This window comes from Haemaphysalis longicornis, unplaced genomic scaffold (genome assembly GCF_048455015.1).
Source record: "Haemaphysalis longicornis isolate Haplotype H1 unplaced genomic scaffold, Haemaphysalis longicornis Haplotype H1 scaffold_3, whole genome shotgun sequence".
Taxonomy (NCBI): Eukaryota; Metazoa; Arthropoda; class Arachnida; order Ixodida; family Ixodidae; genus Haemaphysalis; species Haemaphysalis longicornis.
Genome location: NW_027526335.1, coordinates 118,118,441 through 118,141,105, shown reverse-complemented (window position 1 = coordinate 118,141,105; position 22,665 = coordinate 118,118,441). Strand labels below are relative to the sequence as shown.

Sequence of the window (22,665 nt, the reverse complement as noted above, 5' to 3'; positions counted from 1 at the left end):
TTTAGTAGTGCTATTTGGGAGGATGGACGGCGAGCAAGGCTGCAGAGCTGAATGACGCAGTGGTAAGTTCGTTTGAATTCACGCACTTGTGACTTCATTGCTGACATCATGAAAACGCACGATTTGGCGGGAATATGAAAATTTTAACCTAAATTGATTCATTTCTCTGTGAATATGGCGTCATTTGCTGCCGAACAAGCGCTCGGGGCACTATAAAACACGAAATCTTTTGAATAAAACATGGCCCCTTTAAATGTAACGTTCCTGTAACGTATGTCTGATAAGCGTGCTCACGTATTGTTCATAGCAGTTGTGTGACAGCATAGATATGTGTCGAACTAAGCCTTTGACGACTGTTTGTGTAAAATGTCCACCAGGCTTACTCAGGTGGCATAAAGGCAATGCGAGTGTATGCGAGAAGCAGCTGCAGGCAAATTGGGTGCAAAAATTCAAACTGGGGTATCATGTGTCAAAGCTTCGGGGTAATTGAGGCCTTGTGGAGATCTTTAAAAAGGCACCGAAGCAAGGTGTAAGAATTCTTTAATTACCTTAGCATATTGAAGTGTTATATGCGTAAGATTTAGTTGGAGCTTTCCTGTCAGCACTTATTTTTTATCAAAGCTTATGTGGGCAGGGTTTCATGTATATTTTTTTCATGTTTGAGGTCGAAGAGACGTGTCTTTAAAGGGGTCATGCAAACAAAACACAACTTTGGTTCATTTGAAAGATTGCCTCATTAGAATCATACTGAAACCACTTTTAACTTAAGTCTCGCTCAAATAAGCCACATAATTAGGAAAAAAGGGAATGACCATGCGATCCACTGGCTCGTTTCCCGCAACCGAACAGATGATGTCACGCGCCCAGCTGTGCGATTGAAGCAAAGGCAATCTTTTGCTTAAATGTAATGCATGTAAGAATGGTGGGGTAAACATGGAAGTTACGAAAGTGCACATAAAGATAAAAGTGCCAGTGTGCGCTGCTGTTGGTACAGTGCGTGTCAGGCTTGTCCAGGGCAAGCGAGTGCGCGACTGCAGAGCACACTGGTAACACCTGCTGATAGAGGCTGGGTTGGAGACAGCTCACAACTGCACGTGCGCGCCCCTTTGACAGGCTCAGTCCGGTTGTCGCTTGTCATGTGCCCGTCTAATTTACAGACACCAGCAGCCACGAGGAGCGCTTGCTTCGCACGGTGCCAGTCGTGAGCGGTGACACGGGAGACTCGCGCGTGGTTTGACGCGGTGCGATATCACCGCAAGCAGTTACGTAATCGCACAAAAGGTTCGACCGAAAGGGTCGTTGGCCACTATCCATGCACTTGTTTCGTTTGTTACGCGTGATATGGAATATCAGCGCAAGTTGCTTGGTAAATAGCACTTTAAACTTCTAAACTCAGCCTTTTTTAATTAATATCGTCAATGCTGGGCCCAAACATTTCCTCACGCATTTGGTGATTACCTCAAACAATGCGCATTGTGAAAGCAAAAAAGCGTAATTACATGCTTTTGTTCAGTTCATTCGCTGATATAGTGTTCATTTACGAAGAAAAAAAATCTAATCAAAGCCTATTGATATGAAAACCGGAATTTGCAGTGACTCGTAGAGTCAATGGGATCACCCCCACTTGCCTGGACCTTCGCAATTCTTTCTGGAAGTGAGTTGTACAGAGAATCTGCTGGTGGAGGCGGTTCTATTCGGCTTCAATGGCGGTCCACAACTTGTCTGCGGTCGTTACGCCAAGGCCAGGCTGCCTGGCCAAGTTTTTTTTTTCATGAGGCTCCAGTCATTTTCGATGATGTTTAAATTGGGGCTCCTTGACAGCCACGGCAACGTCATGATGCCCAGATTCTCAAGCGTGGCCTGCAGTGCCCTTGCAGTGTGGACTGGGGCTCCACCTTGTTGAAGGTGAAACAGCCCGTCAGGAAAAGGACCATCCAGGACATAGGGGAGGAGAATGTATTGGATTAAGTCGGAGTACGTTTGAGACGTCATCTTCTCATTCACGCGGTAAAAAGGTCCGAGGCTGTCATAGCTTAACGCACCCCACACAAGTACGGACGTGCGACCGCTCAAACGGACCTTCCATGTGTACCGTGGGTCATTCCTGAAAAGGGGAGATAGAAAAACTGTGAGTACTACGTGGAAAAATAGTCCCGGGTGGGCCCCATCAAGCAGAGCAAACAGCACCTCATGCTAGTTGACTTCGAGTAGCAATGAAAATTTTCACAGTCCTGTGAGTCCGACGTTTTGGTTGCACCTGGAAGTGCAAAATTCCTTTTCAAACACTAGCTATGCCTTCCTTAGTACTAAAGAACGTTTAGGTGTTATTTACGTTATTGAAACTTGTCATAAGTGAATGTCTCCGAGCCATCATGCTCAGTAATATTTGTATGGAATGATGATAATAAGTTAAAAAGCTGCCAATTATCAGGTAAGTCCTAAATGTTTATCTTGTTGTCTTTTGAGGGAAGATTAAAACACCAGTACGCTGCATAACAGCCCACAAAATTTACACACTAAAAGAGATAGAGCTAATTTAATGTGTCTATATTTCTGCTGTGTCAGCCCTTCGTGAGCACTATATAATCTGCTGAACTTACCGACTGCGTCGTGGACGCCAAACTTTCCTTTCTTGATGCCAGCGGGTACAGAAATAAGCCTCGTCCGTAAATACGACCGCACGCCAGTTTTCCGGCGTCCACGACTTAACGACTGATGTGAACTCCATTCGCTGGTCCCGGTGGCTCTGCTCCAGCAGTGTCTTTTGCACAGCGATCTGGTTCTTCAGTCCTGCTTCGTGAAGCCGACGTCTAATCGTAGACACGCTGAGGTTGCCAACACCCACCTCGTCTCGAATTTCACGTGCACTGAGGAAAGGGTCCTCAGATGCCGCTCCGGTAATAAGCTGGTCCTCCGTGGCGGTCATTTTTCTTCTGACGCTTGCACGCGGTTGCTCGCATATTCGGCCCTCGCAGTAATGCGCCTGCAGCACACGACTTACTGTGGCCTTTAGACGTCCTGTTGCAGCGCATATACTTCTTTGCAGCATGGTGCATCCCATAAGAACTATGGCCCAGCGTTCTTCGTGCATAAGTCGAGGAGCCTCCATTCTTCGAACTACCAATGCACAGGCCTGCTTTTCGTATTTGTACCTTCGGGCGAAAATTATCACTGTCTGCTTGCTAATTGTCCTCTCACCGGCCGTCGAAAATTTAGGTTGGTGGCCGCTTCCGCTTTTTCCACGCGTACGGCACCAGTTACGTCACAATAAATGATATTGGCAAGGTGGCAGATATGAGAGGCAGCAACGAACGTGGCTGTGCGAATAAATGCATGCGCATCGTCTTTGCCCTCTTTTGGCAGAAAAATTTGTCTTCTTTATCATTTCGACCAAAACAATTTAGATGTGACGCTGCGGTGCCTCTACTTGTTTTGAAGAAACATAGCACTTCTACGTTTTACTTTCCTAATCATCGTGTGTACAGAAATGACTGCACTATGACTCCTTTTTTTTTTTTCAACCAACCACGACCTTCCCCTATTATGAGATTCTGTAAGCATTAAAGTGATTTACGGTTAATTAAGAATAATGTTCGCCAGATTTGTATACTTAGCATTCTTTGGCAGTTACACCAAGCGCCATTACAATGCCCTGCATTTCCACCAAAATGATTGATTGTTGGGTTTAACGCGCCGACGCAACGCAGGCGATGAGGCGCGCCGTAGTGGAGGGCTCCGGATTAATTTTTACCCCCTCGGGATCTTTAACACGCGCCAAAATCTCGCACACGCGAGCATTTTTTGCTTTTTGCCTCCATCAGAAAAGCAGCTGCTCCGGCCGGGAATAAAACCCTTGTCCTTCCACAAAAATGCATATTTCGCGGAAGTACCACATTTATTCGTTGTAATATCGCAAATACAGATAACTATTCCGACAAAATTTGGATTAAAAACAACAAATGAAGAAATAGAAAAGTTACCAAAGCGAATTAAACAAAGCATCTTATGCATTTCCCCCAAATAAAAAAGACCAAAATAAAAAGCTCCGGGAAGGTCGAAGAGAACACGAAAAAAAAAATTCGCGAAAACTGAGGAACCCCTGGCATAAGCCATGCGCCGGAGGAAAAGTACCGTATTTACCCGATTCTAACGCGCACTTTTTTTCCGAAAAAATAGGCTGAACAATTGCATGCGCGTTAGAATCGGGTACAAAACCGAAACAGCAGAAATTTCGTCCCACCCATCGCCATCTCAAGATGGCGCCAAAGCTTTTAGCAACGATTTTTCGGGCGCAACAAGCCTAGGCGCCTAGGCTTTTCTATCGGCGTTCACACAAATCGTCAAATCGTTTCACTTGCGCGCTTGATAACAGCAATGGCAGCAGCAGCTCCCACGCGTTCATAACGAGCGGTCGGCTGTAGTGTGCACCTCTGGAGAAGCTCTCGAGATGGGCGTGCGAGGCGGGGGCCAGCCAATCGACCATGGTTGAACGTTCGTTCAGAAGTGTGGCATCGCGAACGCGCTTGAAGGCACCGAGGCCGAGATGTTGTGGTCAGCGGAGAGCGACTAGGAGCGAGATGAGTGAGATTACTTCGGGAAATAAATCGCCCATTTTTCTCGCATTCGTTTGTCTCGGTCACAAAGTCCCGTGCACGTTGCAATCGGAGGTGCACGTTTTTTCGGTGTTTTTTTTTTTTTTTTTTTTTTTGCCAGGAAAATCGGGTGCGTGTTAGAATCGGGTAAATAAGGTAAATGTATTTGCTCGATGTAATGGTGTAAATGTACATAATTGACTGCCCTACTAAATGTTTATTGCTCTTTCTCCTGCTGCTGGTGGAAAGAAACAAAGGAAAACATTGACAATAACATAACGTATTTGGCTTCTCATAGCCAACTCACTCGAAATGTAGGCAAGTGACGTAAATAAGCAACGTGTTAATCGACGATTCTGTCAATTTCTTAATTTCTGCAGGTATTGTTACTGAAACTGTTTTATCGCAAACATCAGGTGTAGCAAACGAAATGAGCACATCCATAGTGGCCTGCAGCGCTTTCGGTCGAACGTTTTGTACAATTACGTAACTGCTTGCGGTGATATCACACCGCATCAAACGACACGCGAGTCTCCCTTGTCACCGCTCACGACTGGCACAGCACGGGGCAAGCGCTCCTCGTGGCTGGTGGCGTCTGTAAATTAGACGGGCACATGACAAGTGACGACCGGACCGAGCCTGTCAAAGGGGCGCGCACGCGCAGTTGCGAGCTGTCTCCAACCCAGCCACTATCAGCAGGGGTCGCCAGCATGCTCCACAGTCGCGCGCTCGCTTGCCCTAGACAATCCTGACGCACACTGTACTGCGCACACTAGGCTTGTTATTGGCGGTGAGATCTTTGAGTGGCCCCCCCTGGCTCTGACGTCGGCTTAGGGATTCGCGCCGCTGTCGTCTGCTACACTCCGCTTGTGAGGGGCAACAGTGCCTGGGCTAGAAATCGCCCGCTTCGTTGCTGTAGTGCGTTAAAAAGCGTATTTCTAGCGACTCAGTTGTTTTGCCAGCTTCTGACGCATCTGAATAATTTGAAGCTGCATCCCCCACAAGTTTGCAACACACTGAGAGATAGAGAACAACTTTCTTCAGAGTATCGGTCAGAAGATGTGTGTAACTCGTCCTTTCTTGCTTATTCGCGAGGATCAGCGATCAGAGCTTCTTGATAAGTATTCAAAATACGTAGGCTTCCCTGCAGTATTTTTGAGATGCTCCTATGAAGACTCAACAGTGTAATACTACGTACCAAGCAGCGGCCTCTACACGCTCATCGCACAGCAGGAAATAAAGCGGCTTTCTTCTGTTTCTTTCGTTGTTGTCTTGTATCGGATTAATGTTTCTTGCTTTTTTTTCTGCCCAATGCATTAATTTTTTTGCGCCGTCACCAACTTCTTATTAGGAAGTTTCGAGATGTTTGGGAGCCTCACAAAGGTCGTGTGGATATTTCCTTCATTTTGTATGGCATACATTCCCTTCTTCACAAATTGGCTTTCATTACGGCTGCGTGCAAGAAGGTGCATATCCGCAGCGTGCTTTGTTTATTCACATGCAAATACAATAAGAAGGTTTGTGCTACGCCACCGCGATCGCGCCCTAAACAACGTGGTCCACAGCACTCGAAGGCGGCTTTTGTGCTCCGAATTTCTATCATAATTATATAGTTTTCAAACGAACTGACTCTCAACTCGAACAATAATGACATGATTACAGTGTTGAAGTCATGATGTACTCGCTAACTAACGTAATAAATAGTATACCTGCATATATTACAAGACTCGAAACCGAAGAAGAATTCCAAGTAGCTCTTTATTGACCCTTCCAGGCGCGAAGAACAAATCCTATTTTACTCGGGATGGCGTTCTATGATTTGAAGAAAATTACTTTTACTCTCTTGTCCTGGACTGAGGACTCGGCCCACTAACCAGATCGATTTAATTGTTAAACAAAGTTTTCCCCTCCTCCCCTTACTCCTCCTCCTCCTCTTGAGTGCAGTTTTCCTATAACGCATATCCGAATATCGGGAAGATGTGGCTGGGCAAAATGTTCCGAAATATCCCTCCAGGTCTTAACAAACATATATGTGTTACTATAAATTTAACGAAGACGTGACTCGTTTTGCTCAATAAACCTCCATACTGGTTAGATGCCTGGTATAGAGTCAGCACGCGCGTATATACACCCTGGGTTATTTGGAACTCAACCTACAGTTTTTTGCAGTCTATAGTGCATGTCGGCAAACTTTCATGCCTTGACAACGTAAAGTGATGTGACAAAACGCGTTCGAGCGTTCGGCAAGGTTGCAAAAACTGTTTTACCTTACATATGATTACCGGGAATCGTGATGCCTTCTGCCAAAGCCGACAGCCCTGAAGGCCTAGAATTTGTTTTGGTCTTCCATTTTCGCTGTTGTCGGTTATTAGCAGCTGACTGTTCCTTTTGTTCGAATACTTACATGAGAAGCTGACGCGTAGCTCCGACTCTTCGCGCTCCGCACAGGACCGGCTTCGCAAGGAATGGGGTGGCGCCGGCAATGTTTCTCCCGTAGCGGTATCCAAAACTATACTTTAATTGACACCATGAGCCCATGAGCTATTGTATGCGATTTTAAGCCTATTATTATGATAAAAAGTTACCCACACGCCAATTCTGGTGCGGACAAGCATCAGACGTTGACCGAGCGCAAAGGAACAGCAGGGAGAGCGATCCTGAGTGAAGCAGACGACAAATGCAAGAATCCCTAAGCTGACGTCACGGAGGCGCGCTTCGCAGCGCCGCCTGTGTTCGCGCTCACCGCCAATAGCTGCACAGCAGTATGGCGCTTTCGGGTTGTCTGACACGGCACCGGCCGATTGGCTTAAGCAACATCGTCTTACGCGACACTGTTTGTCAAGTATACCCCATGTTTCACAAAACGAGGGCTTTCTACTGTAACGAAAACAAGACAGGTGCAAATACGGTCAAAACAAAACAACGGTGGTCAAAGGTCAGTTACGGTATGGTGGCACCATCTGGGAGGATTGACGGTAAACAAGGCTTCCTCTAAAAGCCTAGTGCCGCATTTGGGTTCGCTTGAAGACCTGTTTTTGTGGCATTATCGCAAACTACCTCAAGAAACACGCGATTTGGTGGGAGAATCAAAATTTTAACAGAAATTGATTCATTTTTACTGACTAAAGCATCGTTTGCTGCAGGACAAGCACTGGGGGCACTATAAAACAAGCAAGAAGTATTTAAAAACTAAGCAAGAAGTATTTAAAAACTTTCAAATTTTGCGCAACAGTGACGTGTTATGAGCAAGAATGACGTCATACGGGCCAACAATAAAACACAATTTTCAGTGCATAAACTGCACGTTAGCATTCAAGTGATGCGGTCAAATGGAACTAGAGGCCCCATTACAGACATCCAGTCATGTGTCGTCGCGACAGGTCAGTTAGGCGGCCGCCAATCGCACAAACAAGGTTCCGTGACGTCATAGAAAAGTTGCGGGAAATTAACTAGGGGGTCGCAACTGCTTCACACGTTTTCTTTAATATCTCCGTTATTTGTTCGAAGATTCCGATGATATTGGCATCATTGTTATCGGGACTAAGCAGTCTTTCTAATAAACTCAACTTGTATTTTGTCTTCACGGCTCCTTTAAAGCATGAGGGGAACCTCATGCTTATCTGTTTTATCACGTGGATATACTCACTCCGAGCAAATTAGTTATCAGCATACGCTATTTTGAAGATCAAAATTTGACTTGCACATCAAGCTTGTACGTCTTATCACTCTGATATGTGTTTTGAGTCAATTAGTTATCAGTGGGCACCATTTTAAATATCAGTAGACTCTCAGATAGATTATAAAGGTTTTTTTAAGGATTTGCCACTGCCCAGCGACCTTGTCCACATTCGCACCGCCGTTTCTGTCGGCGTTCCAAGCGCAAGAGTGTCTAGCTTCCCCTGGTTCCTTGGGGCGGCAGTCCCGTCGTTAAAGTTGACGTTCTCCATTTTGAATTTCCTTTCTGTTCTGTCGTCATAATGAGGATGCCATGTATAGCTTGTATTCACTGGCGAGGTGCGCATGCAGGCAACCATGTAAGTGCGCCGTCACTGGTTATGCGGGGCTCCGCGGGATGGCGATACTTGTCTGTGCTAAGCCCATGATGTGTGTTGTGCGTTCCAAACTCTACTACCCCACCGAACGCGAAGTAATGCCTCGACTCCAATGTGAGTGCGGTCAATAGCATCTCTGTTGACACCACTGTTGATAATTGGGTTGAAACGGAGCAGACAACGCACGCTGGTGTTTTTTCCCTTCGGCGTGTGGGCAGAGTGGCACAAGCCGCGCCATGTCTGTGGCCGTTTCCATCGTTGCCAAGCGGAGAAATTTACAGCTGAACTTTTCAATGAATATCACTTATAGCTCGTACCGAAGCTTGGTTTGTCATCCGCCTTCACGGAGTGGCATGGCTCTTGAATTTTAAAGAAAAAGGTGTGCCTTAAAGGGGCCATGCAGACAAAATACAAGTTTGTTTTATTCGAAAGATTTTGTGTTTTATAGTGCCCCCAGCGCTTGTCCGGCAGCAAATGATGCCGTCTTCACCGGGGAAATTAATCAATTTAGGTTAAACTTTTGATTTTCCCGCTAAATCGTGTGTTTCCGCGACGTCTGCCATGAAGTCATAAGTGGAAGTATTCAAACAGACTTCCACGGCGTTATTCGGCTATGCAGGCTTGCTTGCCGCAAGTCCTCCCAGGTGGTGCTGCCGTACTCAGCCGTGGATTGTCGTCCATCGTTGCTTTGTTTTTGACCGTATTTGCACTTGGATCGCTTTTGTTACTGTAAAAAGTAATCGTTTTGTAAAACATTGGGTATCCTCGGCAAAGAGGGTCACATAAGACAACGTCGTCTTATGCCTGTCGGCCAGTGCCTTGTAAGACAACTCCAAAGGGGCGGACTTCTGTGCAGCTAAAACAAGCATAGTGTGCCCAGTACCAACAGCAGTGCACATCGGTACTTCTATGCTTATGTGTATTTTCACAACTTCCATTGTTTACCTCACCATTTTTACTGCTGTAAAATGAATATGCACTACATTGAGGCACAAATAGCTTGCCCGGCAAGCTTGTAAACCTTGCCTAATTTGCAGTTGCTTTTGCCAGCCTCAGCCAATATGTGTCTCGGTCACTTGACCCGCAAACCTAGCAGCTGTCGTAAGTGCTGAAACGTTTATTCACTTATTGAAAACCTTTTAATACAACTATTTGTATAAGTTTAAATTGTATATGTATTTTTAAACCTTATTTTTAAGACGCGTTGCCCGCCGTCGCTGGGTCGCTCTCAGTGTGGCTAACTGAGCCTCCATGCCCAGAATCAACGGCAGCGTTCAGTAAACAGACCCAGTGAAGGAGCTTTGGCAATTCTGCCTGAGTCTGGGGCATTTCTTCTGCCAAAGTATTCGATTTCAGTTTCCAAGTACGCCAGCGGCAGCTAAAAAAAAAAAAAAAGGACGTGCCCGGGGAGAATCTAACTGCCGACCTCCGTAACGTGAGGCCAGATTCTACCTATCACCCATGCCAACAGATGGCGCATTCGTGCAAAATAGACTGTTGCATTAAAAAAACTCATAAAGGAACAGGAAAGCCTGCAAATCAAACTTTTTTAGCTGGGGACAAGTTTTTAAATACCGCTTTTCATCTCGCATACATACAAAAGTATGTTGCCGCACTACTGTATGTAATGGTTGCCAGCATTGTTTTTGGGAGAATGCATACGGCTCGTAGACCTAAAAATTTTGACTTAAAAAGTTGTAGGGCGTTATCAGCGAAACCATTTCTCGTTAAGGTCCTCTAAGGGATGCCTTTTCATTTGGGATAGAGAACATATACTCGACAAAAATGGGTTGTCTGTCCCTTTAAAAAACCAAACATGGGGATGATAGGAAAGGGAAGGTGGTAGTGTCGTACTTCAGATTTTTTGTTTGTGTCTGTGTGTGCATATGCCTGTGTTGCAGTAGAAAAAATGCTCACTTTGCTGTATCTTTGAAAATAAGCGCGCATGGGTTTAGCGTCGAATGCTTCTTGCGGCTTCGTGTGGACGCAGGCGGCAGTAGGGGTCCGCAAATCTGCCTATGCTGTTTTTGGCTGCTGCGTCTGTCTTGTATAAACGAAACAGTGGAGCTTGACCACCAAACGTGTTGACGCAGGTTGGTGCGCTCGTGCAAGCCTGTCGTGCTGACTTGTAAATCATGGGGTAGTGTCAAGCACATCTGCTTCCAAATCAAAGCATTGCTATAAGCTGTCTTTGCTAGAATGCCGTAGTTGTCAGGTTCTTCCTTTTCCCCGAGCTACAGGCTGACGTTGGCCGCTGGGTTATTGCAGCAGAGCGGGGGGAAAACGTTGTTGGGCAGTGTGAGAAGCTACTCGCTCTGCTCATCAGTGCTCTGCAGTTTTGACACCGCTTACCTCTGTTCTACTTTCTACTTTTCTTCAACTGCAAAGTTTATGAGAAAGCTGCATAGCCTTCCTTTGTAGCCGTGTGGCTGCTTTGAGGTGGATGTCAAACTTTCCTTCACGGAAACTTGCTCCACCTTGGGTATTTCCCCTAGATCTGGTCAATTAACTCTTTCGCTACCGCAGAAAATTGACCAATTTTTAGGGGTTCAAGAAAACATTTTTTTTCCTGCTAAAAAATTATTTAGGCACTAATTGCAGGAGCACAAAATGCAGATTATTTAACGGCCTTTCCAATAACACCAGTTTTTTAAAGGTTTTCATATATCATAGTTATGAAAAAAAATATCAAAATCATAATTTTTGTCAAGTTGCCAAAAAAAAATGATAAAAAAGGAGTTGTGTATATCAAACCACCGATAGTAGAAAAAAATTAGAATATACATTTTGTAGGGAAACATTTCAAAAATACACCCTAAAAAAATGTCGACTTGCGCGGAACAGTTTTTCAGATATTAAAAAAAAAATGTTAGCACGCACGGTGCTCGTGTCATGCGATGAAGCCCAACCTTCAATTCAAAATGTAAAATTTCGGGTGGTTCCCTGGAATAAATCTGGCGGGTTGACATTATCAGAGGCACCAATTTGCCCCCACATAACGTAAAAACATCTTGTCAATGGCTGACTTTGCATTTACAGCGAGCACAATATTTGGGACAAGCACGCGATGCGGAAAAAAACATGCATGAAGTTGAAAACGGAACGCCGTGGCTGATGCTTGTTGTCGTTCACGGTCAGTTATCTCTCAAAACATAAAACTGAGCTTTATTATCACATTCTTACTCGCAATTGTAGCCTTGCTCGCAAAAATGAGGTACGATGAGCTAGAATCGTGCCCTGCGATCTTTGGCCGAGTAGCAGTTGCGCGCTAAAAAAGAACAGCACAACGAGCCTCCTCTATTGCAGCGCCACCTAACATTTTTCAAATGAAACAGTACAAAAACTTATCAGAGACTCCGTCCGAATAGACAGTTCAACTAAGCAGCAACATTAGACACCCGGATATACTCTCGCATGGAAACGAAACTGGAAGGCGAACAGCTGGCAGTGTAAGGCCGGTTTGAAGCGCTGTCCTCGGCGGAACAGATATCTGGCGACTGGGTGTGACCTTTTGACTTGCATCTCAAGTTCTTATCGCAGAAATCGGGTTAGGGTGGGGGGAAATCAGGAGCGGCGTGCTTTGTTCGAGGATCAGTCGCGGACGCTTCAGGCGCCATGGCAGGTAGCCTTGAAGTTGGGTAACTGCGTACTAGCGCTAAATATGAATTTCGCGATGCAGAAACGAAACCGAAACTGTTGTAAACTGTTTGCGAATGGTCCTGAGGTAAGTAGAACTACCACAGTACTTAGAACAACTTGCGCAAAGGCAATAAAACTGCCTAAAATCATAAAGTAGCTTTGCAACCAGGCACTGCTTGACATTTTCAGCCGATTTCTGGGATTATTACTGTCAGAGCGCGAACCTGACGATTGAAAATCATTTGCTAGTTCCCCCATTCACGCCCTGATAGCAAAAAACAAGCGGTGGTGCAGAGTAATTACGAGTTGCACGCATTCTTCGTTGGTAGCCGTGACGCGCGATGACCACGCCCCTTTTCCACACCCAGGTGATTCAAAAGCGTGTCAAAAACCACGTTTCCATTGCAAAAATGAAAACAAAACTGACTTTGAAAGGCCATTTTCTGATCTAACTCCGAACAGCTTTACTTGTTCGAGAAACGCCTGGAACGCTATGAAAAAGCGCTCCCAAAAGTATCGATCAAATTGATCGATTTTGATAGGCGCGGTAGCGAAAGAGTTAACGCCTGTCCATCACTTCGAGTTGTTGATCGATTCGCTGTCGCGCTACAGATGACTAGCCTCCGGGTTAGCTCAGTTGGTAGAGTGACTGCTCCGGTTAAGCGGTGGTCCCGGGTTCGAATGCTGGACCAGGGCGAATTTTTCTTCAACTGCAAAGTTTATGAGAAAGCTGCATAGCTTTCCTTTGTTGCCGTATGGCTGCATTGAGGTGGATGTCAAATTTTCCTTCGCAATTACTTCTGTTCTTTAACCCCCCCTGGAAGCCAGTGCGCTTACGGTTATCAGCCGTACAAAATGTGGAATTGGTACTGAATCAATTAGTATTGAAAAGCAATTGCACTGTCCATAAAGAGTACTATAGTAATGTAACCTTTGTCTTGGACTGTAACACGTGGTGTAGTTAAAGAACAGGGTTTCCAGCTGTAGAACCTTGAAATCAGGTTTCTTGCATGCCACATTGTGTACGCAAGCACAGCAGCAGAAGCCCTGTTGATAGCCTCATGTCTTGTAGGTTAGAGAAGTGTATGGCTAAATATTTTTTTTTTTTTTTTTTTAAGGCAGCGTTCTTCGTTGTAAACTGAGACAACCTCGTGACATTGTGCAATACTCTTGACACCTTCTAGTGCAGAAACCAGAATGTTATCATTGTGGCTCTTTCTGTCCACAATGATTTTTCAGCCTCAAGTTTGCTATGTTTATGTTTCCTGTTGCCAGGCTGTCAAAAAACAAATAAATTCTACTACCAAAAAAGTGTTGATTGCAGAAAACTTGTTCCTGAAAAGAAAATTGCAGAGACACCCGACGTTAAAGATAACCGCCAAACAGACTTGTGCGCATAGTTGGTAGTCTGCGAACTGGTTTTCGCATTTCACATATCTGGAACTCTTGGAGTTTCAGATAAGATAGCCATGCTGACCCTGACGCAATGATTGGAAAGATAAATGAATCATAAGCGGTACCTGCTTCGTGGCACTACTATTGGATTCTGGATGCTGGCATCATTTGGAAGGGTGCCCATTCTGCTGTGTTGCGATGCGCCATCCGCATCGTATACACATGCTTTGGCCAGATTAAAGAAATTTACCTAATCGACCTGCGTACACACACAATTGAAAAGAACAGCTGTGCACTCAGTGGCTAAGGCATTGTGCTGTTGTGCCCAAGGGTGCAGGTTGGATCCCAGCCACAATGGCTGCTTTTTAGATGGAGGCGGAAAGGGAAAACGCCAGTGTTCCAATATTTCGGTGCACGTTAAACAACCCCAGCTGGATGAAATTAATCCAGAGCCCTCCACTACGGCGCGTTAAACCCCACAATCAATAGAGGTCTGGGGAGTAATGGGTGCTGTATTCCTGCGGCATCCCTGTCCTTGTCAACACCTCTGCACTGTATTATGAATAACCGGTGACAAAGGGAAGGAATGGGCACAACACAGTGGAGTTGTCGTGTGGCTGTGTTGTGCATTAGTGTGGCCCTAAGCTTGGGGTATTTGAGCGCGGTGCAGTGCTTGTGTCTCCTCTCACGCCTCCTTCGTCTCGCAACTGCTGTTGCGTGCAGGTGCGAGATGCGTTCAACAAGTACGACAAGGTGTTCGTGTACTCAGTGTCCAACATGCGCAACACCAAGCTCAAGGACGTGCGGCAGGACTGGAAGGACAGCAGGTGAGCACGACAACCTCCGAGGGGTCGATTGACTGTTTACTGGCTGTCAACGGCAGAGCAACTGTTTGAAGCCCCCACTTAGCTCAGTTCACTTATTCACTTGGCCGCGGTTTTGAAAGACGCATGGACGGCACTGCGAAATTGGTGGGGGTGTTCTATGAAGAGACCTAGCTGTGACAACGAAAAAATTCCAGGTAACTTTGGCCTCAAGTGTTGAGTACGTTTCAAGATTTCACTCGTGAGAGCATTTGCATATTTTGTGGGGAAAGTTAATTCTGGATTATCGTTTTCCTTGCACCATTCTCGTTGTCACGTGAGTGATGTCGATGGGAAACTATTGTGACTTCTTTCTTAGGACAGCTATGAACAGATTTTAAGCATGACAGGGAATGTGTTTATCGTGCTTGAAATGTTCCTGAAAAGACGCTAAGTCAATAGCAACCATAGCATAGGTGAAGAAAGCATCAGTGCCCTTTCACTCTATGTAGAAGGATGACCAGAAACAAAACACGTTTGTTTGTAATTTCTGATTGACCATACTTTCTAACTAATTAGCTGAATGAAACTTGGAAGGACTAGAGCTTTATTGTAGTGGACAACTTTGGGGCCATCTGTTTTCCTTCTGTAGAAGCGCATGTATTATGAGCATGCGGCAATTTCACAATATTTACAATTTCACTGTGAACTACGTAATTGTGAAAAGTAATGGAAAGTTAGCATAATGTTAGAGTCATCTCGGTGGGTAATTGTCAAATCATTTGGTTCGGGATAATTTCGCTGTGACAAGAGTTACAGACATTTTCCGTTTTCCATAACCATACTCCCTCCATAGGTGGCTGGGAATTCTGTAACGTTTGCAACTGCACTGTGAATTAACTGATTATGATCAGTAAATCAAACTCTGCCAAATGATGGAGTTTGAACTAACGGCCAATTTCAGTATGGCTTTTATCAAGACACCGTCATTGTATTGAGAGCTACAGGGCATTCACCAGAAAGTTGACTTGGCCGCAAGATTCAGTTTTGCTGACACAACATTTTTCTACACACCCTGTCGACTTGTTTTTCTACACACCCTGTCGACAGTTTTGGTCAGAACCTAGCCTATAACAGCTACAGACCCTCATGTTTTCATTCATTCATATGGCGTAGCATGCTAAGCGATATGGCTCTGCTAACCTCGCTTTTACCATTAAATGCATTCTCTCTCTCGCTCTCTTTCCGCTGTAAAAAGAGCAGTTCCGCAGATACTCGTACAAAGATTGCATGAATTGAACCCACCATGCATGCCACAAAGCCGGCGATTTCATTTTAGTGTCCCCCAGTAGTATTACCTGGCTCAATCGCTCGAATAACGAGAGTGGTTTGGTTCGTGTTCGTAGTTTTGAATGTCCGTAATTCAAAGGCACAATCCAGGCTCGAAAGCTGCGTTGTCCTTGCAATTACAAAAAACTGCTGTGGTGGAGAGCGAGCTTCCTGTTTTATGCATGTCCCATTGGGTGGCACCAGGGCACAACAGAGCTTAGGCACAACAGAGCCACATTTGAGGTTTTGTTTACCTTTTTTCCAGGAAGGGGAAGAAATGGATGCCTTGGTCTTTTTGCAGTGTCAATGTCTCTAGACGGGGCTTTCCCTGTACGTGAACAGTGTTTCACGCCGCTTAGAGAATGCAGTCCAGAGTCTTGGCAATTTGCAGTGCTGATGAAATGCATGGCATCAGAGGGTGGTGTTCTTCATGTCACACAGTCAGATTGGACGGCCTCCTCAGCCATCATCCTCTGCAAATTTTTTATGTAGATCACATTTTTTCAATGCTTGTGAATTTACAATAGGAGTGGGAAAAACAGGCTTGACCAAAAAGGTGGCTCAGATGGCCAATGAGACCAGATTTTCCGACTTGCCAGCCCATTGTTTTGCACTGTCTCCAACAACTGTGCGAAATGTGTAGGTTCACAGAACCTAAAATAAGAGGCAGACCAGTGCAGTGTTGGCAGGTAACAGTTCTTTTAAAAGAGCGGAACACAAGAGAGCGCGACATGAATGGCTCTTCAATCAGATCTGGAAAGAATTTCAAACATTTGGTAAGTTAACGTAAAATTAATTTAGCGAGGGTTTCAATTCCTCAGGCTCCCCTTGGATTTGCAGCCTTCTTGTCTATTTTAACCAGGGCACCCAAAGGCTGAAGGAATGTTCCGTGATGGCGGTGACTACGGCCACGAGATCTGATACCAACTTGTACAACAAGCTTAACAGTGAGCCCTCCAGATAGCTGTTACCGTCTTTCAAACTCAGCAGCTGTTTTGTTGTCTTCTGTTATCTGCACCACTAATCAGCCTTGTCTGCCAAGGCTCCAGCAGATGTCTGCACCCTTGTCCCAAAACAGTTGTTAAGGAAATCGCTGTCCACGGCAGCAAGTGCGCACCACCGGCCGAGGCAGATACTGGGGCCTTGAGAAGCATCGGACCACTCCTATCACACGGCATACTGTAGGATGCGTTTTCATATACTTTGCAACTAGGGAGCACCAGTTCTCAACTAGCATTTTTCTCTAAACAGGCTTTATTTTTTTTAAATAAAGCCGTTCCACTCAATGTGAAATCTGTCGGAAGTGCAGAGCAGTGATTCGCCATAATGGGCTGTAGCGCCGTTATCCGCTTCCGCTTCCTGCTACCACCTTATATATTTCAGATTTCCCGCCTTCGCAGAGCTTGCGCGCTCCCAGCCTGAAACTGTGCCAGCGGGAGTCCTGTTCTTTTTGTGCTTGCTTTTCCTCCTGCACGTGCTGGTGTTGCACTTCCACTTTTCTTCACTTACTATTGTAAAAACCAACCCAGCGAGTGTTCCTAACTAAATGAACGTGGGCGGTGCCGGTTAATTACGGATATTTTGCTTCAAATGTGCCTGCTGTCCTCTTTGCGCTAAACAACGGGAAGATATATGAAAAGCGCCAGCGGTTCACGAGATTCGAACGCTTGTGACTATATGAACCGCTTGGCTTTCAAAGCCTCTGGGTTACGCCGTGACAACAGTGGGTACAACGGAATGCCGGTTCTACTTAGATCCAGCGAGCGAGCTACAACGACAAGGCGTGACCCTAAAATGCTCTGCGCTTAAAGGACGAAACTGGGAAATCAAATCACTGTATCGAAGCAGATTTTGAGTCAGGCTGTCAGTTCTTCTGATGTAAACGTAAACCCGGCATCCTCCAACTGTGAAACACTCAGCTCTGAAATTCCAAATTCAGCACGTATCTCGTGAACTATGTTAGGTAGCGAAGGTGGCCAGATTTCATCGCTCAGAAGATTTTAGAGGCCACGAGCGTTGCTTCTTCCTTCGTCCCTCGTCTGTGCACGCTGTTTGTAGCAGCCATGACCCAATAAATTCCTCTAGGCAGTTAGGGCTGCTTATGTGAAAGCCTGGTGGTACGTATTAACAGCTTCTAAAGTGCTACAGACTCTTTCTTCACTTGTATTTCTTTGCGTCTTGGTGCGAGTTACTTCACCCGGCTTCTTAACTGCAACACATTGTGGTTGCATCTCTTTCGTCACTTCATTTCCTTCGTCTTGTGGCGCGAATCACGTCGTCAAGCAGACTGATACACACCGCAGCCTCTTTCGAGTATCGGGGTTCTGCGTGGCTGGTTGGTTGGCACCTCTTCTACTCATGTGCCATCGCGTTCAGGTGTCTCACGGCACACACTACCCTTGAGGGGCACATTAGCCCCTCAAAGCTCCTGATTCCAAGCCAGTCTCCCAAGTGGGCATGTGGTATGAAGAATGTACCGACGATGGTGACAGCAACTTTTATTCTACGACCCGCCGCGGTGGCTCAGTGGCTAAGGCGTTGCGCTGCTGAGCACGAGATCGTGGGTTCGATTCCCGGCCGCGGCAGCCACTTTTCAGATGGAGGCGAAAAGCAAAAACGCCCGTGTGCACGAGATTTCGGCGCACGTTAAAGATCCCCAGGTGGTCAAAATTAATCCGGAGCCCTCCGCTACGGCGCGCCTCATTGCCTGCGTTGCGTCGGCGCGTTAAACCCTACAATCAAATCAAAATCAACTTTTATTCTACAGTTCAGAGCATGCTGGGATAGCACAATTGGTAGAGCATCTAACTGGTACTGTGGAGACCCAGGCTTAGATCCCACTGGATCACAAAATATGCGTAATTAACCGGCAGCGCCCGCGTTTATTTAGTTAGGAACACTCGTTGGGTTGGCTTTTACGATAGTAAGCAAAAAAAAGTGGCAGTGCAAAGCCAGCACGTGCGGGAGGAAAAGCAAGCACAAAAAGAACAGAACTCCTGCTGGCGCCGTTTCAGGCAGGGGGCGCGCAAGCACTGCGAAGGTGTGAAATTTGAAATGCGATGGGTGGAAGCAGTGAGCGGATAATGGCGTCACAGCCCATTATGGCGAATCACTGCTTTGCACTTCCGGCAGCTTTCACGTTGAGTGGAATGGCTTTTTTCGCAGCATGGGGCACTCAAAGCTTTCACCTTAATACAGTGGAACCCCGATAATACGACTTTAAAGGGACAGACAACCGATTTTTGTCGAATATATATTCTCTATCCCAAATGAAAGGGCATCACTTAAAGCACCTTGACGAGAAACGGTTTTGCTGATAACGCTCTAGAACTTTTCAAATCGAATTTTTTTATCTACGAGCCGTATGTGTCCCTCCCAAAACTAATGCTGGCAACCATGACATAGAGTAGCTCGGCAAAATACTTTTGTCTGTATACGAAATAAAAAACAATATTTAAAAACCTGTTCCCAGCTAAAAAAGTTTGAATCGCAGGCTTTCCTGTTCCTTTATGTGTTTTTTAATGCAAGGGTCTATTTTGCACGAATGCGCCATCTGTTGGGATAGACGATAGGTAGAATCTAGCTTCACGTTGTGGAGGCGGGAAGTTCGATTCTCCTCGGGCGCGACAATTTTTTTTTTTTTTTTTTTTTTTAAAGCTGCCGTTGGCGTTTTTGGAGACTGAAATTAAATATTTCGGCAGAACAAACGCCCCTGACTCTGGCAGAATCGTCAAAGCTCCTTCGCTGGGTCTGTTTACTGAACGCTGCCGTTGATTCTGGGCATGGTGACTCAGTTAGCCACACTGAGAGCAACCCAGCGGCGGCGGGCAGCGTGTCTTTAGAATTTTCAAAGTAATGTTTAGAAATACATATACCATTTAAGCTTGTACAAATACTTGTGTTAAAAGGTTTTCAATACGTAAATAAATGTTTCAGTAGTTACAGTAGCTGCCAGGTTTGCAGGTCACGTGACAGGGACACATATTGTAGTGTTTTCGTTTCGACACTACGAACCGCCACCCTTCCGATTTCAGGAAGTTTGCTGCGAAATTAAAATTATTTCCGCCGGTTTGTTTAAACATTGCTTGTGGTTAACGGGCTATATAAAACGCTGCCTTTCATATGAGCTAGAGAATATATACGCGACAAAAATCGGTTGTCTGTCCCTTTAAAGGGACCCCGAGAAAGCGTCGTATGACCAGGGTGTCGTACGACCGGGGTGTCGGTAAATGCCGGCCAAGTAGACGGTCTCACGAGACAGTTGGGCTAAGAACCTATTTAAACTACTATATTTAGCACGTTCTTGCGTGATTTGCGAACCTTTTGCTGAAACCCCAAGTTTAAAATTAAAGCAGTGCCTACGTTGTGCCCCCCTCCCCTCCATGGCATCCGAGCTTGCCCGCCATCCATGCCCCATGCGCTAGGCTACACCCGTGCCACTCGGCGCTATTTATAGCCCGCCAGCCTCGAGGCTTGCGCATGCGAGGTGAGGCCGATGGGGTCGAGCAAATGGAGAGGGGGAAATGTGAGTGCGAAACTGCCAAGGCCAAGGGAAACGGACAATGATACAAGGTGCAGATGAAAACAAACGACATTGCTGTACATGGTGGAGACACCCTTTGAACGGTCCCGTGCTGTCGCTATAGGGTCAAAGTGCTCAACACATAGCTGTTTTCGTTTCCCACAAGACCCAGCAATGCGAAATAGATAAGATGATTCAAACTTCGCAAGTAAACCGTTCTGCGGCGAAAAGTATAGTGCGATCTATAGCAGACAGCAAGTGGCCCAAAATGACGGTGCCAACGTTTACGTGTCTCCACCCTCGCGGCGGTCGCGCGTGAATCGAGGCACTCTAGCAAAGAAAGGAGTGAGTGCCAGCGCGGCTTTGAAGGACATTGATAAGCAGAGAGCAGAGAAATAGGTAGAGAGAGCGTCGTGAAAGGAAGGAACTTGGATCAAGCGGGCCGGGAAAGTGGCTGTTTGGTCATTGCCGTGGGGTTGCGTCGTGTGTTTTCACGTTCGTCGACGGCTCGACGGAAGCTTCAAATTCACAGTCCACCTGCCACCTGAACTTCGACTTCTCGCAGTTGGCGCGTTGGTGTGCTGCTGCCACGTGGGGAAGTCATAAGGTAACTCCCACTCGCTAGTACCCGCCTGCTTGCTTGCGTCCCTTCAGCGAGTGGTCTGGCCCATCTGGGGATCTTTGCACATCAAGCAGCGTCAAACGGGGGTTAAAGGGACAGACAACCGATTTTTGTCGCGTATATGTTTTCTAGCTCATACAAAAGCCAGCGTTTTATATAGCCCGATAACCACAAACAATTTCTAAACAAACTGGCGGAAATAATTTTAATTTGGCAGCAAACTTCCTGAAATCGGAAGGGTGGCGGTTCGTAGTATCGAAACTTGACACTACAATATGTGTCCCTGTCACGTGACCTGCAAACCTAGCAGCTACTGTAACTGCTGAAATGCTTATTTACGTATTGAAAACCTTTTAACACAAGTATTTGTGCAGGGTTAAATTGTATATGTATTTCTAAACATTATTTTGAAACTTGTAAAGACACGCCGCCCGCCGTCGCTGGGTTGCTCTCAGTGTGGCTAACTGAGCCTCCATGCCCAGAATCAACGGCAGCGTTCTGTAAACAGATCCAGCGAAGGAGCTTTGATGATTCTGCCTGAGTCAGGGGCGTTTGTTCTGCCAAAATATTTGATTTCAGTTTCCAAATTCGCCAACGGCAGCTTAAAAAAAAAAAAAGAAACGTCGCGCCCGGGGAGAATCGAACTTCCCGTCTCCACAACGTGAAGCCAGATTCTACCTATCGTTTATCCCAACAGATGGCGCATTCGTGCAAAATAGACCGTTGCATTAAAAAAACACAAAAAGGAACAGGAAAATCTGCGATTCAAACTTTTTTTAGCTGGAAACAAGTTTTTAAATATTGTTTTTTATTTCGCATACAGACAAAAGTATGTTGCTGAGCTACTCTATGTGATGGTTGCCAGCATTAGTTTTGGGAGGGACACATACGGCTCATAGATCAAAAAATTCGATTTAAAAAGTTCTAGGGCGTTATCAGCAAAACCGTTTCTCGTCAAGGTGCTTTAAGTGATGCCCTTTCATTTGGGATAGAGAATATATACTCGACAAAAATCGGTTGTCTGTCCCTTTAAGAATAAAGAAGGTCGGGACGAGGCGGCGAAGCGGTGTGAAATGTGGGAAAAACTCTGGTTTAACCGCGCCAGGGTCCGTCGTATGAAGCGGACAGCATGCACCCCGAGCATCATATCATGGGGGTTTTTAATGCATTATTTCTGAGGGGCGTTTGCCGGGACCGCGGTGATCTGTCGTAAGAAGCGGGTCGTCGTAATTCTGGGGGACGTATCAGCAGGGTTCCACTGTACCAACTTGCCCCATTGTGCTATCTGTTGGGTTATTTCATGGCTACTAACAGCAAGCACAGACGAGGGGTGAAGAAAAAATCAACTTGAAATTGGGAAGATTTCACTGTTTGGAAGATTTTAGGGCACAAAAATTTGGATGTAGGTATTCGATAATCAAAGTGAACAGCTCATACTATCCTGTGATGCCACAGCGACTAGCTTTCAATTTCGTTTGGTTTAGGCGCTGGTAAGCATAGTAAGTTTCTGCTGGGTCAGTTAAGACATTGTCTGCAGAAGTAGTTTCATCGTATGGTTGACAGACTGAAGCACTTTCACATCAGTTGCAGTGAGCCCCAGCTCGAGGCTTTTATGATCAATCTGTCTCAATGCAGACTTGCCAAAGCAAGAGAAAGAGAGAGAGAAATAAACGTTTATTGTCTGAAAAGACTAGCTAGGACTTGGTCCTTG

The 22,665-nt window shown here is 45.8% G+C and overlaps 2 protein-coding genes across 4 annotated transcripts in view; one reads left to right on the top strand and one right to left on the bottom strand.

The window, feature by feature from the left end:
* LOC144175032 (14-3-3 protein zeta) overlaps nt 1-22,665 on the bottom strand; it is a 274,073-nt gene that overhangs the window by 41,594 nt on the left and 209,814 nt on the right. The window lies entirely within an intron of this gene.
* Nucleotides 1-22,665, top strand: part of LOC144175034 (mRNA turnover protein 4 homolog) — a 45,374-nt gene that overhangs the window by 4,558 nt on the left and 18,151 nt on the right. The window contains exon 3 of the mRNA XM_077704067.1: nt 14,402-14,505. Coding sequence (XP_077560193.1) covers nt 14,402-14,505 — 104 coding nt within the window. The remainder of the gene's footprint in view (nt 1-14,401; nt 14,506-22,665) is intronic.